The sequence below is a fragment of the Solea senegalensis genome, linkage group LG6, assembly GCF_019176455.1.
Source record: "Solea senegalensis isolate Sse05_10M linkage group LG6, IFAPA_SoseM_1, whole genome shotgun sequence".
Taxonomy (NCBI): Eukaryota; Metazoa; Chordata; class Actinopteri; order Pleuronectiformes; family Soleidae; genus Solea; species Solea senegalensis.
Genome location: NC_058026.1, coordinates 7,844,819 through 7,858,451, shown reverse-complemented (window position 1 = coordinate 7,858,451; position 13,633 = coordinate 7,844,819). Strand labels below are relative to the sequence as shown.

Below are 13,633 nucleotides of genomic sequence, written 5' to 3'. Positions count from 1 at the left end.
AGAAATATTGTTTTTAATTTTGCGTTAAAGCAAAGCTCACACCTGTTTAATATCAAAAGGATTGAAGAAGCAGTCCATTAGTTTAAGCAGACTACAGGCAAGGTTACTGTCTAGAGATGTGATGACCTCCTTTACTGATGTGTGGACAAATGTGATAGAATCCTGTTTACAGAAAAATACAGAAAAATTATGTAGTAGCAGTGGATAGTTTATAATATCATTCTCAAAATGAGTTAAGGTTGCTGGTCTTTATGAGTTATGTCTTCCTTCTCACCTGCAGGAATCGACCAAACAGGGAGTTGAGCTGCTCTGTGTATGGTTTCAAGAGTTTAGGGAGGCGTCTCAACCAGCATTCTGTAAAAGAGATGAGGCCCAAAATACTGGGTTCCAGGTAAACCATACCACAGCGAGACACCGTGGCGGGGGAAGCCACCGCCAAATCCTGCACCTCAAACATCATGGTCATCTCCTGCAGGAGAGGGCAACACAAAATATTTGAATGCACCTGGGACAGACAGTAACACCAACAAACAACCAACAATGCAAGACTGTGAAAAGTGTTACATCAGTGAGCTTAATGATTTCCCCAGAGCTGAGGCACAGTTTTTTGTTGTCATCCAGCACAGTGTTCATGTTCTCGATCCACACAGCATCCACCGGTCCATCGAACATGTACCACTTTTTATCTTTGTCCATAGATGCTACTCCACCACGTATGAGAGAGGAAAGGATACCATCTGTCCTACAAGAGGGAAAAAGGACAAAGTGGATCTGTTCAGTAAGTATAATGTCCATATTGTTTGTTCTTTTGTTTGTACGATCATTGTACGAGTTACAGCATTTCTTACCACTCGTGTGTGAGCAAGTCGTACTCCCCATACAGCTGTCCCATGGTGATAGATTTAGGGTTGAGGACAGATATCTGAACTTGCTCATACACACCACCACTCACAGAGGGCTGGCCCTTCAAAGCTGTCATTGCTTCAGCCAATATCTCATAACACTGAAACACACGTCAGTGACACGTAAAGATAGGACACTACACTGCAAGACAAACATCATAATGCAGCTGGAAATAAAACTGAAGCAACATGTAGAAGACTCACTTTGGTTTTACCAGATCCAGAGGGTCCCACCAACATGAGACCATGTCTCACCACAGTCGTCTCATACAGCTGGATACACTTACTAATGAACCCTGCAATCATTACATCTTTTAATTCTATTAGAAAAAGCAGTGGGATAATATCTGAAAATAAAAACCATGAACACACTAACCATCCACATCTTTGAGGTTCCTCTTGGTGCACACATTGCGCATGGATTCTTCAAGTGTACCATAGTTGATTGGCTCCTGTTTTGTGTTGGGGAAAAGATCTGACACTATACCGTTGAAGAGCTTTAGGTCATCTTGTAAGAACTTGGGAACATTGACGTCTTGTATGGCCCGCAGGCAGATCAACTCCTGGGGACAATGTGACAAAAGATTGTCTTTCTTGCTTGGCAGGGAAAGTGTCATTCAACGATCATTTCATTTTTTTCATACTTTTATTAAAAATATAGGAACCATTTCTGACCTCATTCATGTCAGGATTTTCTCTCTTGAGGTTTCCAGCAGCTGAAATCACTGTCTTCACAGCTCTCATACCAAAATCATAATGATCCTTCACACAATCAAGAACAAAATGTAAGATTTCACCTTTAATGCCTGGATTTAATACACAAATACCGCTAGTGAGATATTAGTGAGATTAGAGACAAGATTAAACACATCATAATTCTGGCATTCTTTAAATCTTCATTGTACCTGAGAGCTGAGCTGTTCAGAAGAGAGCTTGAAAGTGGCGGTGATCTTCTTAGAGAGGACTTTGGCGTCACTGAAGCCAAACGAATACAAGGAAATCTCAGCTATCATAGCATAGTCGGGAACCATCATGGCCACAGGACGAAACAGAGCCTGTAAAAGACATATGCTCTTATTTGATGAATACCATTTACTTGTCCTCAGTGTTATACCGATTCTTAAAGCAGCCAAAAGAAGATGAAGAAGAAGAATTATACTTTCAAACCTTTAGATTGTCAGGTAGTTCTGTGCGGCCAGCATATCCAGGATTCATGGTAATGAACACAGCACACGAGGGGACAAGAGGGATCTCTGTCCCCTCAAACTCAAACCGCTCCACCTAAAAATCATCTATATAGTTTTAGTGTGTAGTGTTTTTAGTGAGGATAAAACATCCATTTACCACCTCCCAATGGTTTGAACATAGCGCACATTTGTTTGTATTTCAACTTTCTAAAGCATATGGCTTTAACATGCTGATTTATATATAACAATGTTGGTTTGTACATTATATTTTACAGTTCATGCTTCAAGGTCTGTGTATTTGCTCCAGGAGAAGTTTAGCCAACATTATGCATTTAGCAGAATAAATAAAACTGTATTTCACAGTCACACAAACAATAAAATACTCATTGTAATTTTTCACAACACACAATACAATTTCTCATAAATAAGCTTCTCACCCTTTGCTGTTGGGCCTTTTGTATTGTGGTGATCTGTTGTGCCACCACAGACAGCACCTCTACATCGATACGATTAAATTCATCAAAGCATGCCCAGGCACCAGAACTGTAAAATGGAAGACATAACAATATTACCATTTGTGCCATTCAATAGCAAAATTGATAAGTAATACACTGAACGTTTCTTACCTGGCCAGTCCTTTCAGAAACTTGCCCATAGCAATGAAGTCGAGCTGATCAGAGCAATTGAAAACCACAGTTTGAATGGCAAGAGCCTTTCCAAGGTCTTTGGTGGTCTCTGTCTTTCCTGTTCCTGCTGGGCCTGCAGGAGCGCCTCCAAACTTAAGGTGTAGAGCTCCTGTCAGTGTCAGGTAACATCTGAAAGAGCCAGGAGGAGGTGTGTTCAAAAGGGCTCATACCATTCAATCGAGCCCACTTCAAATCTGTGTGTACCTGTCAGTGAGAGGGGTAATGACCAGGCGTCCCGTGTTACCAAGATACTCGTATCCATACAAGAACTCGGCATTCACCGCACGGATGTACAAATTATCTTTTGCCCAGTAATACCTGCAAACAATCAGTACATTTCTCACTTGTACACATATATAATTAACAGGGACAAGAGTGAAAAGACAAAAAAAATAAATAATCAAATGTTTAACCTTAGCTGACTGATCCACTCAAAGTCACTGACACTTGAAACCTTTTGCTCCACTAGCTTGGTTGCTACCTCCTTAGCATGGACCTCTATGACAATAAGGGCAGAAAGCACGGCTCGTTGCATCTTCGAGATACCTCCTCTCACCAACTGCACCAAGTCACCCAGCTTCACAAACAAACAGCAAAATGATGAATGTGTCAACATACTACAAAGTGATATGTAAATAGATCAGTGTGATTGTACACAATAAATGATGGGTGTATTTCACAGATTTGGGATATGTAATGTTTTGTAACTTTCAAATTTGTTCACACCTGTCTTTGCAGCTGGGGGTAAAGGCGGTCGGCCATGTCTCCCTGCTCCAAAGCCTCAGACACCTCAGAGGTCCAGAACACCTGACACCCAGCTATCACCACTTGACCAGGCCACGATAACACCCACTCTGTGCGAGACTGCTGAGGGGTCAAGAGAACAGACAAAAATCTTACAGCCTAAAAAAAATGAAATATAAACTTTGCAAGGTTAATAAACGTGTCGAAACTCTTTAAACTGCCATTTAAAGTCAATATGGAAGACCTCGGGGTAGACTTTGAGTGAGCGTTCAATGTTATCCCTCAATGTGGCTTTCATGGACTTCTCCACATCCCTCAGCCAGTCTTCCACATTTCCACTCGGCCTCACTGGCAGGAACAGCTTGACCTCCTCCCCTTCTCCGGACAACATATGGGTGATCTGTAGCTCTGACTGAAATTTAAGCTGACAGATGCAGTATTTTAGTCATGAAATAATCCTAGTAATCTGTAAGAAGAGTGAGCGTACAGAAAACCACCAGGCGAAAACAAACCTGAGCAATGTTCTCAAAGCATTTGCGCAGGTGTGGTTGAACAGCAGTGGGATCTTTAGTCTGGGAAAGAATCTCCAGGAGCTCATCGTCAGACAGGAAGTAAAACCTAACAACAAACAGCCACTGTGTATTACATTATACAGTGTGTGTGATTCATTCAGTGGAGTGAAAAGACTGATCAAAATCCTTTTTTAGGACTGATTCACTGTGGCTTGCCTGGGGAAGGAGCGTCGTTTTGTCTCCAAATACTCGGTCAGACCCTTCTGTACTTGTTCCAGAAGTGTGTTGCACTTCTTCAGTTTGTCTCGTAGACGTACATCTGGACACAGCACAATCACCTGCAAGTAAACGCAGAGTCATGATGAAGGTTTACCACAAAGCAGTGTCATTATTATCTACTCAAAGCTCTGTCCTCTTCTTTTTCATCTGTTTTATGTTATAGCATTACTGCCTTCTTCTCATTCCCTTTTTTTTTGTGATCAATTATTTTTATTTTTATTTCCAAAAGAGAAGGGCATGATGCAAATCAGAGACAATAATACAACAAGTATTATACACTTCCCTTTACCCACCCCTCCAGAATACCCTCCAGAATCCTCCTTCTCATTCCTTATTCCTTCATCATCACGTTAAAATTACGCCCTGTCGCCATGAAGCTCTGACCTTTGGATTATTAGAGGCCGTTTTCATGACTGTTCTCCACATTTGCTCCATTTGCTGGTATCGTTGTCCTTCCACAGGAAGCTGCTGGTTGATGTCATCAGAGCTAAAGATGGGCTCCAAGTAGAGCCAGGTTCGCTGGCAGATCAGCCACTCCTCCAGTACATCCTGGAAGAAACACACACAAGGGCAGTAGTAACACAATGAACAACGAGAGACATTGCAATAGTATGTGTGCGTTTGTGTGTATGTGTGTACTTGAGTCATTCTGAGCTTGCTCTCCCACGTGGTGATGCGGCCCTCAAAAGCTTTCTTGAAGGGAGAGAAGGACATGCTCTGTGTCATGACAATTTGGTCATCCAGCAACTGGGACACTTCATCTGTACTCTTTAGGATGTAGGTGCCTGTCTCCTTGTAAGGCACAACATCAAAAACTACTGTTGCCCAATCTTGTTCCATCTCCAGGGCCTGTTTGAGAAGGTGTGGGATAAAAGGTAGCAGTTGTGTCAAAGTCACTCACACATTGTCACTGTGCATCAACAACCAAAGTTCACTTTTGAAGGTTGAAGGTTCTGTAACGTGTGTCGTTGTTATCATATTGTTATTATTATGTTTCTTCACGTTCAGATAGTCATCGATAAATAAAGTTGTCTGGGTAACAGTCTGTAAAACTCGCACGAGTAGCTCCAGTGTACAAAATAAAAAGTATAAAATAAAAAAAACAACAGACAATACACTGGCTAACTAGTAGTACCGAATATTTCCTTCCTCACTCTGACTCACTCTATAAGGTTTGCCCTGGAAGTTGTAGCAGAGGCACACAGGTAAAATGACTTGACATCTTGAAGAGGTGACCAAAATGGAACAGTCCATTACTTTGACTAGTAAGTAAGTGTATTTCCATGGACTTTAAGACTGATGGAAATTTCATTAAACGTCACATTTAGAACAGTACCTGCTCAATGCTGTACTCTTTTGCAGCCACTTCAGCTACATGAGTTATATCCTCCACGTGGCTCTGCAGGCCAAACTCCAGGCAGCGGGAAAAAGTCAGGTTGGCTTTCAGCTTGACTGTCATCTTAATGCGTTCGGACAACATCTCCCAGTGGCGGCTTCTCATTCCCGGGTTCCTCAGACCCTGAAGCAGAGGGACATGTGGACGGAAGTCCTCGATCTTGCTGCAGATAGTATTTGCCACCATCTGGCAGTCTGGTGTCATGTAAGAAAAAAGAGAGCAGATTCAGAAAAAGAAACAGGTCAACCCACAGCACACAAACTCTGAGTAGTGATGCATGTGTCACCTACCAGGAATCTCCTTGAATTGTTGAATACATTTTTGCATGGTCCTGTGGGCATCTGAGACATTGCGCTCCAGCTGCTCAGGGTCAATGGAAGACAGTGGGTCATTGAGCCAGCTCTCGTGCCACCGTAGCCAGTCCGAGGTGGTCGTCCAGAGGTCTTTTAAAGGTTGGAAGTCTTTTATCAGCTTCTGTACGTGGTCATACTGTAATACACATTTTAAATTGTCGGAAAAAAAACAAGCCAAATGTATGCTGTATTTTTCTTTTCAAAGCCATCTGGAATTACATTTTTTTTTCTTTCTTTTGCTTACGTTCGTAGCAGGAAGTCCAAATAGACGTTCTCTGGCATTGTAGGTTTGGGCCATTGTCTGGCACTCCATAAGCTGCTTGCTTGTACGCTTCACCTTGTTGGCCATCTCATGAGCATGTTCAATGTCTCCATGGCCCGCTAACCCAGCAACCAACATCTGTATACACAGTTGGGATCATCAGTAATGTCACACATAACCCAATTCCAGGCGCATCCAAAGTGCTTTAACGTCAGAAATATTTTGAATTATCATTATCATCTAAGAGGAGATTAATCTAATTAATCTGAAAACCACCCGAAACTCACGGCAGGCACTGTAAGGTAGTCGTTCTGCCTTATAGTGGACACCCAGCCATAGCTGACATTGTAGGTGCTTATTAAAGCTCCAGTGTGTGACATTTGGTGATGTTTGTTGTTGTTTATGTTGTTTGTGAACAGAACCCATGCAACCTAATTTGTATGCTTCATGTTTCAACTGAATATGGGCTATGTCGCTTTCTAGCGCTATGTTGTTATTCAGTGTGTCTTCACATAAAACAGTCACTCCCTGTGTGCAACGCGGGAATATCACTGTACAACATGAGGTATAAAGACAGCTATACTGTACTGAGAAATGCAAGTTTCTCTTGGTTTATATTGGTTTAGCTGACCTGTAGAGAGTCTAGGTGTTCCTCAAAGCTGTTCTGATTGACTTGCTGGATCTTTCGAAAGCATTCCTCATCCTCCATATGCTGGACCGCTGCTGCTTCCATCTGTCTGATTATCTTTCGAGGCCATCCAATAGCTGCCCACCTACAAAAATTAATCAATTTAAAATCCCCTCACTTTGCTAATGTCTCTTTATCTCACTTGAGAATTATATTTCATTTATTTGTACTTTATACTGACTTTTTATTGGTGTCCTCATTTGAAACAGAGTAGAAAAAGTCTTCTAGTTGCTCATATTCTGACAGGATCTTGCCAATACTTTCCTGAAAGAGAGAATAAGAGTTAATGGAAAAAGTAAAACTTCATATATATGAGTAGCAGAAATATACACGTCACCATTTCAGTCCTGTACCTTGTAACCCCTGAGCTGCTCTGGGATTTGTCCCATCAAGTCCCTTTTCTCGGTCAGCTCCTCAATGCTATTGGGCTTCTCTTGCAACTTCCTGCTCAAAATGTTCCACTCTTCACATGCCTTAAACACAAGACAACAACATCTCCAGTTGGAAGTAACTACCTCATTCACACACACAGTACATTACTTACTTACATCATCAACCTTCTTGCGTAGCTTCAGAGCAAGGTGATCCAGTAGTGCCTTGGCAAAAGCTTTCCTTTTGTTAGAGAGAGCCTGACGTACAGCTTCTACTCGCACGATAAATGGACCAATCACAATGGAAGATGGCAATGAGTGTTCGATCCTTTCCTTTTCTTTGAGCTGCTGTTCCACCACTTTCCTCACTTCCTGGGATGTCTGTTCTGCATTCGTTTGGCAACTGGCATAAGACATACACAAACAACACAAATCAGCAATCATTCAGAAAGAGAAAAATGCTTTTATTTAACAAAGAAATCTTCTTAGTGAAGGGTTGAAGTTTTGAGAACCTAAACACTGTCATTTAAAAATCAGAAACCTACTTGAGAAATGTTTCACTGTCCATGTTGTGCAGCTCTACATGGTCCTCATATTTAGCAGCATAAGCCCTGAGAGGTATGGCTGCTTGTATCAGAGTGTTGCAGACCTTCTCTCTCAGCTCAGTTACTTCTGGTTCCCACAAATGAACCGACATGAGAAGGTCACCGCCAATAAACAACTTCTGCATCACAAACTTGCATGGACAAGAGAGGAACAAATGTTAAATGTCTGTTTTACTTAAATGTCGATTGATGCTGATTTCAACATACCTTGTCAAGCTGTGGAACATTGTGTGTGGCCAGGATGCCTTTATCAAACAGGTTAACAACAGATGTCTCAAAATTCTGCAGTGGCGTGCTGTAATGGACCCCAGTCTGGTCCAGAACCATGTCTACTAAGAACAAAGGGTTCTTTTTTGGCCTGCATATGAAAAATCGAGACGTATTATCAATACAATAACCAATATTCTGTCAATCTGTCAAACACATACAAAACTGAGCTTAAGTATAATATGCATATATAAGGGAATAGAAAAAAACCATACAAATGCTTAATGATACATGTGCACATGCAATGCATTCTGTCCTACTTGTATGGGCTTGTGAGAAGGTCGTTTCCCCAGACCAGGTCCTGAGGACACGTGAGCACACTTTGGCAGGCATCCAACAGAAGGTGAGTTAGGCTGAGCAGTGAATCCAGCACAAGGTACCGCAGCGAGTCCTGCATATGCAATTGCACCACCGCCATCAGTTTGTAAAGCTTGGAGAATTTGTACACGTCCCAGACACTTTCATTTATGTTGTATGCGCCCCGGCCGACATTTGCCAGGTGGGTACGGATGCTGTTGCTCAGTGTGACAATCCATGTTTCCCGAAGATACAAGCTTATCTAGAGAGGGACAAAAAAGATGTGGTGTTGGTTTAATCAACACAAGCCAGCATGGTTTGTTTGTCTAGTGTGCTTTAGCTGTGTGATGTGTAAAAAAGAAAAGAATATTTTCAAAGTCTAGTGCTGGTGAAAGTAAAGCTACCTGAGTGTGCATACGAGACTGTATGACTTCAAACTCGTCCAGACGCCGCGGTTTGTTCGTGGTGACGTTGAACAGCCTCAAGGCTGCTACTTTGTCGCACTCAGACTTCACATTCGATAATGCATAGATCACCTCTGCTTTTGTCAACAGAAATCGGGAGACAAATTCGAAAAAGCTCTTCTTATAGTCAAAGTGAGGAACTGAAACGCACCCTGAAGGCGGAAAGAAACCAGTGTTTAGATTTCGAGGTCATTTCAGATTTCTTTTTGCCAACATATATCTTTAATCTCCACTTACCTGACTCAAACTAATGCATTCAAGGCTCACCTTTTTGTGGTACATAATCAGTGTCCTTCTTTGGTAAAGTGACGTGTGAAAATTCCTCTTGGTGACTCATTACAACTTTGTCAAAGATCATACTGTTCATAGTACGGTCATATTCCCGCTTGACGCCTTCCTCCAGGTCTCTTATATACTTCTCCACTCTACACACAGATTAATAACTTTATTTACACCAGTTTCAGTTGCCAGTCAACATAATTCAACTTCAACTCTGTAAGCTCTGAATCCCAACATACAATTACAGCAGTAATATGACACCGAGACTACTTACATATTCAGCCTGAGCCCAGGAGTTGAAAGGACATGTTTTTTCATACGCTTCAGACTGTGGGTGTCAAGAGATGGTGTCCCCTCCCAGATGGGCATGCAGTCAAGAGCCAAGTTGTAGAAAAGCTCAGACTCTCTTTTTTCCCTCTCACGCAGAGCAAACTGAAGCCGTTCAATAAAGACACGTGGGTCTTCGGCACTGAATAAGAGTCTGATTCTGGGTACCCAGTATTTAGCACCTGGTAGCAAAGACATTCCTCCTATGCAACAAAGGGAGGAAGAAAGCATACAGTGAACATGATGAATGAAGAGTAATAGAGACAATTATGTCAAGGAAAATATCAAAAAATAGGATTACCATCTTCATCTGTCTGTTCTCTGTTATGAACCTTCTGCACCAGGTACTGGCACTTATCTTCACTATAGTCAAGAACCCCCACTAAATACCAGCTGTCGGCACTTTTGTTGTTCTCTTCAAAAGAGAAAGAAGAAAGGACCAATGAATGACCAGAAAATAGTGATATATTTTACCCTTAAAGTCTTGTTACCTGTGGGCAGCAAGGCTTTTGCAGGAATGGGTTTTTGATCAGACGATCCTTCAGCTTCGCCCAGGGCAAGCCAGTCACCTGGAGTACGGCAATCATAGTCCTCGTTGTCAAATATCTAAAGCAGAAATTGAAAAAATATGAGTGGCAAGGTACTAAACTCCAAAATGTAACATGTAACACCGTACTGTATCTGTACAGTAACAGACTCACCTCCAGTGGGAGAAAGGGTGACACAGGGTTGCTTGGCATGGTCCCATCTTTACTGCTCAGATGTCTTGGCATTATAAAATTAGAGTCAATGTGTTTTTCTTTAAGAAGCTGTTCAAAGTCCAACTTCAAGAATTCCCTTCGACGTCTGTGATAGAACAATATGACACAACATAAATTAGCCATAACAACAGGCAGATAAAATAAAGAAAGGACCACACTATTAGCAAGTGTATGTGTATGAGAAAATTACTAATTATCTAATTGTATTATGCCAATTAATTCCAGTACCTCTTTTATCACATAATGGTAAACACAAACACAACAAACCTCTCTATCGCTAACTTGCGGGGTATCTGGCCTGGAATGGTTTGGTACGGTATCTGGACTTTGGGTGTATCTCCCCCCAGGCAGAAGTAAGGATTCTGAGTTAGCTGTGAGACAGGTCCGTAGTAAACCGCTTCAACCATCTCGCACTGGTCAGTCAGAGTCCGGGCAGAAGTTGTCACTACAAAAATGCACAGCAAAGTTTTTCTTCTTCTTTCAGCAAAATATTCTCCGTGCAAAGGAATTCAAATTAATCAAAATGCCTTAATGTGTGGAAGAGACGTCACATGTCTGTGTGCGGTACTCACTCGTCTGAAGGCTGGATTGTCCCTGTCGTTTGGGCTCTGGAGGTTTGTCAGGAGGACGTGGCAAATATTTGCGCTTCATCCTCTAAGAGAATAAAAATAACTTTAAGTGACAACAAAAAAGCACGTTGGGGAAGTTGTGGGCAGAGTTCCCAGCATGCTTTGGATAATGCTGCGTTTAAGTTGTGTTTTATAATTGTCATAGTAATATTACAGTTATTTAGCTTTACTGTCTCGTTTATTATTAGTGTTTATTATAGTTGCAGTCACTTTAATAAAGAATGTATGTTGGCACCCTAACATAAAGCTAATGTAACGCCCAGAGCCGACATAATTGAAGCGATTAAATGTACATTAGAGGTTCATCACTGTGAGTTTTATTCTATAGATCAAGGGGAACAAAACGTAAAACCCAGGTTATAATGTCTGTGTGGATGTCTTGCTCTCTGTGTATTACATCTGTATCTGTGTTACTCATAACCTACTTGTAAATGGTCTCTGCAATTTTAAAACTAACTTTCTGTTCCAAATGTCCCGCATGGAAACTGGAAAAAAAAGGGCTTCTGTATATTCTGCAAGGAAAGAGCTGCAAAGTGAGTTGATCTTATTAAATGCTTTTAAACTCCAAGAGAAAGAACTAGAGGCAGATTCCCTGAGATATGACTGCTTTTAGCTGTGAGCTAGTTAAAAAATTGTGTTTTCTTTTGTTTTCTTTTGTCTTTTGAGGTATTTTGGGATGGTAACATGATGTTTCATTTGTGCTGCTGCCTGGTTAAAAAAAGTTCATTAAAAAAAATGCCTTTTTATGACAGTTAATAATTTAATGTAAACAGAGAACAGGGGAAACATACAGGACAGTGTAGCATCATGTCTGATATAGCCTTTAGGCTACTTTAAGCTAGAAAACTTTGCTAAGTCACTTTATCTGAACTCCTACCAAATAAAAAACAAACAATAGCCTTTGGAAAGTTTTGGTTTTGGAAACAACAGACACAAATGACGTCTAAATACCTCGTTTGCACGCAGTTGCAAGTTACTCCTTTTTAAAAGTCCAGTATGTCGCGTTAGCTGAGATTTAGCTAAGCAGAAGTGTTTTCAAGTGAACTGCAGTAGCGCGCGTGCGTGTGTGTATGTTGGAGGCGGCAACGGTTGTCATGGAGATAAAGATTAACAAAGTCCCCACCAGCAGAGGGCGCCAGGGGAACACTTAATAAAGAACGAAGAAGACCTGATGAAGAGCTGATTGGTGACTTGCAGATATTTTTGATATTTTATGATAATGATCCGTTTAATTCATTATTAAATGTATTAATATTTTCTAATGTAATGCGTTAGTTTTTTTTATAACTGTTAATGTGCTGCTGCCAGGACCCTGTTTTAATTTCAATTAGGCTTTTCTGGTTAAATAGGAAATAGATTTACTTATTCATTTGAACCGAGGTGTAGATAAATAATCTACAATAAAGTACTGTACCATAAAATTGAAAAGTATTTTCAATTAAGTAAGTATGTTTTGTTTTTTTTCATGTGTTGAAGTCTCTCAGCTAGTAATAATATTCAAATTTCTAAAAGATTTGTAAAGAAATAATGTCAAAATTGTGACCTCCCAGATCTTGTGGCCTTAGGACAAACTGACTTGAGAGTTATAACAGTATAATGAGGGAAAAAGTCAATACAAGCTACTGTATTTCCATTTTTGAAAGATTTCCTCCACTAGAGTGAGCTCCTGAGCCTCCTTTTTTCCTTTTCTCCCTTCACATTTCATCAAACTGTACTGTCCTCCAACACGAAAGCCTTACAACATTCTAGTAGGAAAATCTTAATAATAATGACTTAATAATATTTTTTTTTTAAAATGCATTACACCGGCAAGTCATTTGATATAATATCCACACAATACAAAATATCACAGTAGAGAAATAATTTTCTTAATGTTTGGCTTCACAAGCATAAAAACTAATCTAAAGGGAATATCCTTTAAACTACCTCTGAGTGATGAGGTGCCACGACTGAGGGTGTTATCAAAGTGAACTTCACGCAAAGAGACAACTCACATCAGCTCCACACTTAATGCAGTGTTTATTTAGAGTGTGGGTTCCATGTGTGTTCTTGGTATTACTCGTGTTGTGGGGACCTAAACCTGTTTACACAGTCACATTATGGGGATTTGTCTTTCTTACGGGGACAAAAACAGTCCCCATAATTTAAATCATTACATTTTAAGGGTGGCACGAGGTTACGGTTAGAGTCGGGCCAGTGGTAGGTCAGAGTAAGTCTCCAGGAAATGAATACAAGACAATGTAATGTCCTCTGAAGTCATGGAAACCAGACTCTCATTGCACATAGTTGTGCAAAAATCATTGAATAAGTATAGAAGAAATCTACAAAATCTACTTGCTACTGATTCAAGACTTTCACAAATAATATAGAGGAATATTTATTGACCCACAATCATGTGACCAGCCTGCAGGAAAGGCTTACGTGAGGTCGGTAAGTAAGTAGATACAAACAATTATTTTACAGATCTATGTTAATGCCTTCTCATTAATAGGTTGGTGTCCTATGTGTCTATATTAGTGCATTATTTGATTTCCATGGTCAATTTCCATCTTCCAGATTTTGTCTGATGGGTAATGGGTGACGGAGAGGATAAACATGACCTGGTGAAATTATAAATAAATTTT

The 13,633-nt window shown here is 40.6% G+C and overlaps 1 protein-coding gene across 4 annotated transcripts in view; it reads right to left on the bottom strand.

Moving 5' to 3' along the window:
- Positions 1-12,206, bottom strand: part of dnah1 (dynein, axonemal, heavy chain 1) — a 29,312-nt gene extending 17,106 nt beyond the window's left edge. Inside the window, exons 1-38 of one of the 4 annotated variants that reach the window (XM_044028157.1) lie at positions 11,961-12,206; positions 10,953-11,034; positions 10,648-10,825; positions 10,321-10,465; positions 10,111-10,225; positions 9,921-10,034; positions 9,567-9,822; positions 9,281-9,438; positions 8,954-9,165; positions 8,513-8,811; positions 8,193-8,343; positions 7,926-8,116; positions 7,558-7,783; positions 7,363-7,482; positions 7,191-7,273; positions 6,953-7,094; positions 6,304-6,459; positions 5,997-6,195; positions 5,647-5,900; positions 4,950-5,159; positions 4,695-4,859; positions 4,248-4,369; positions 4,032-4,137; positions 3,764-3,943; positions 3,502-3,642; positions 3,189-3,352; positions 2,980-3,093; positions 2,716-2,904; positions 2,527-2,632; positions 2,070-2,183; positions 1,808-1,957; positions 1,578-1,664; positions 1,279-1,465; positions 1,107-1,198; positions 849-1,003; positions 565-742; positions 275-469; positions 43-162 (exon numbers count right to left, since the gene is read on the bottom strand). In XM_044028157.1, coding sequence (XP_043884092.1) covers positions 43-162; positions 275-469; positions 565-742; positions 849-1,003; positions 1,107-1,198; positions 1,279-1,465; positions 1,578-1,664; positions 1,808-1,957; positions 2,070-2,183; positions 2,527-2,632; positions 2,716-2,904; positions 2,980-3,093; positions 3,189-3,352; positions 3,502-3,642; positions 3,764-3,943; positions 4,032-4,137; positions 4,248-4,369; positions 4,695-4,859; positions 4,950-5,159; positions 5,647-5,900; positions 5,997-6,195; positions 6,304-6,459; positions 6,953-7,094; positions 7,191-7,273; positions 7,363-7,482; positions 7,558-7,783; positions 7,926-8,116; positions 8,193-8,343; positions 8,513-8,811; positions 8,954-9,165; positions 9,281-9,438; positions 9,567-9,822; positions 9,921-10,034; positions 10,111-10,225; positions 10,321-10,465; positions 10,648-10,825; positions 10,953-11,031 — 5,853 coding nt within the window. In that variant the 5' untranslated portion in view covers positions 11,032-11,034; positions 11,961-12,206. The remainder of the gene's footprint in view (positions 1-42; positions 163-274; positions 470-564; positions 743-848; positions 1,004-1,106; positions 1,199-1,278; positions 1,466-1,577; positions 1,665-1,807; positions 1,958-2,069; positions 2,184-2,526; positions 2,633-2,715; positions 2,905-2,979; positions 3,094-3,188; positions 3,353-3,501; positions 3,643-3,763; positions 3,944-4,031; positions 4,138-4,247; positions 4,370-4,694; positions 4,860-4,949; positions 5,160-5,646; positions 5,901-5,996; positions 6,196-6,303; positions 6,460-6,952; positions 7,095-7,190; positions 7,274-7,362; positions 7,483-7,557; positions 7,784-7,925; positions 8,117-8,192; positions 8,344-8,512; positions 8,812-8,953; positions 9,166-9,280; positions 9,439-9,566; positions 9,823-9,920; positions 10,035-10,110; positions 10,226-10,320; positions 10,466-10,647; positions 10,826-10,952; positions 11,035-11,960) is intronic. The other 3 variants (XM_044028154.1, XM_044028155.1, XM_044028156.1) reach the window with 3 other exon arrangements.
- Positions 12,207-13,633: the final 1,427 nt, after the last annotated feature.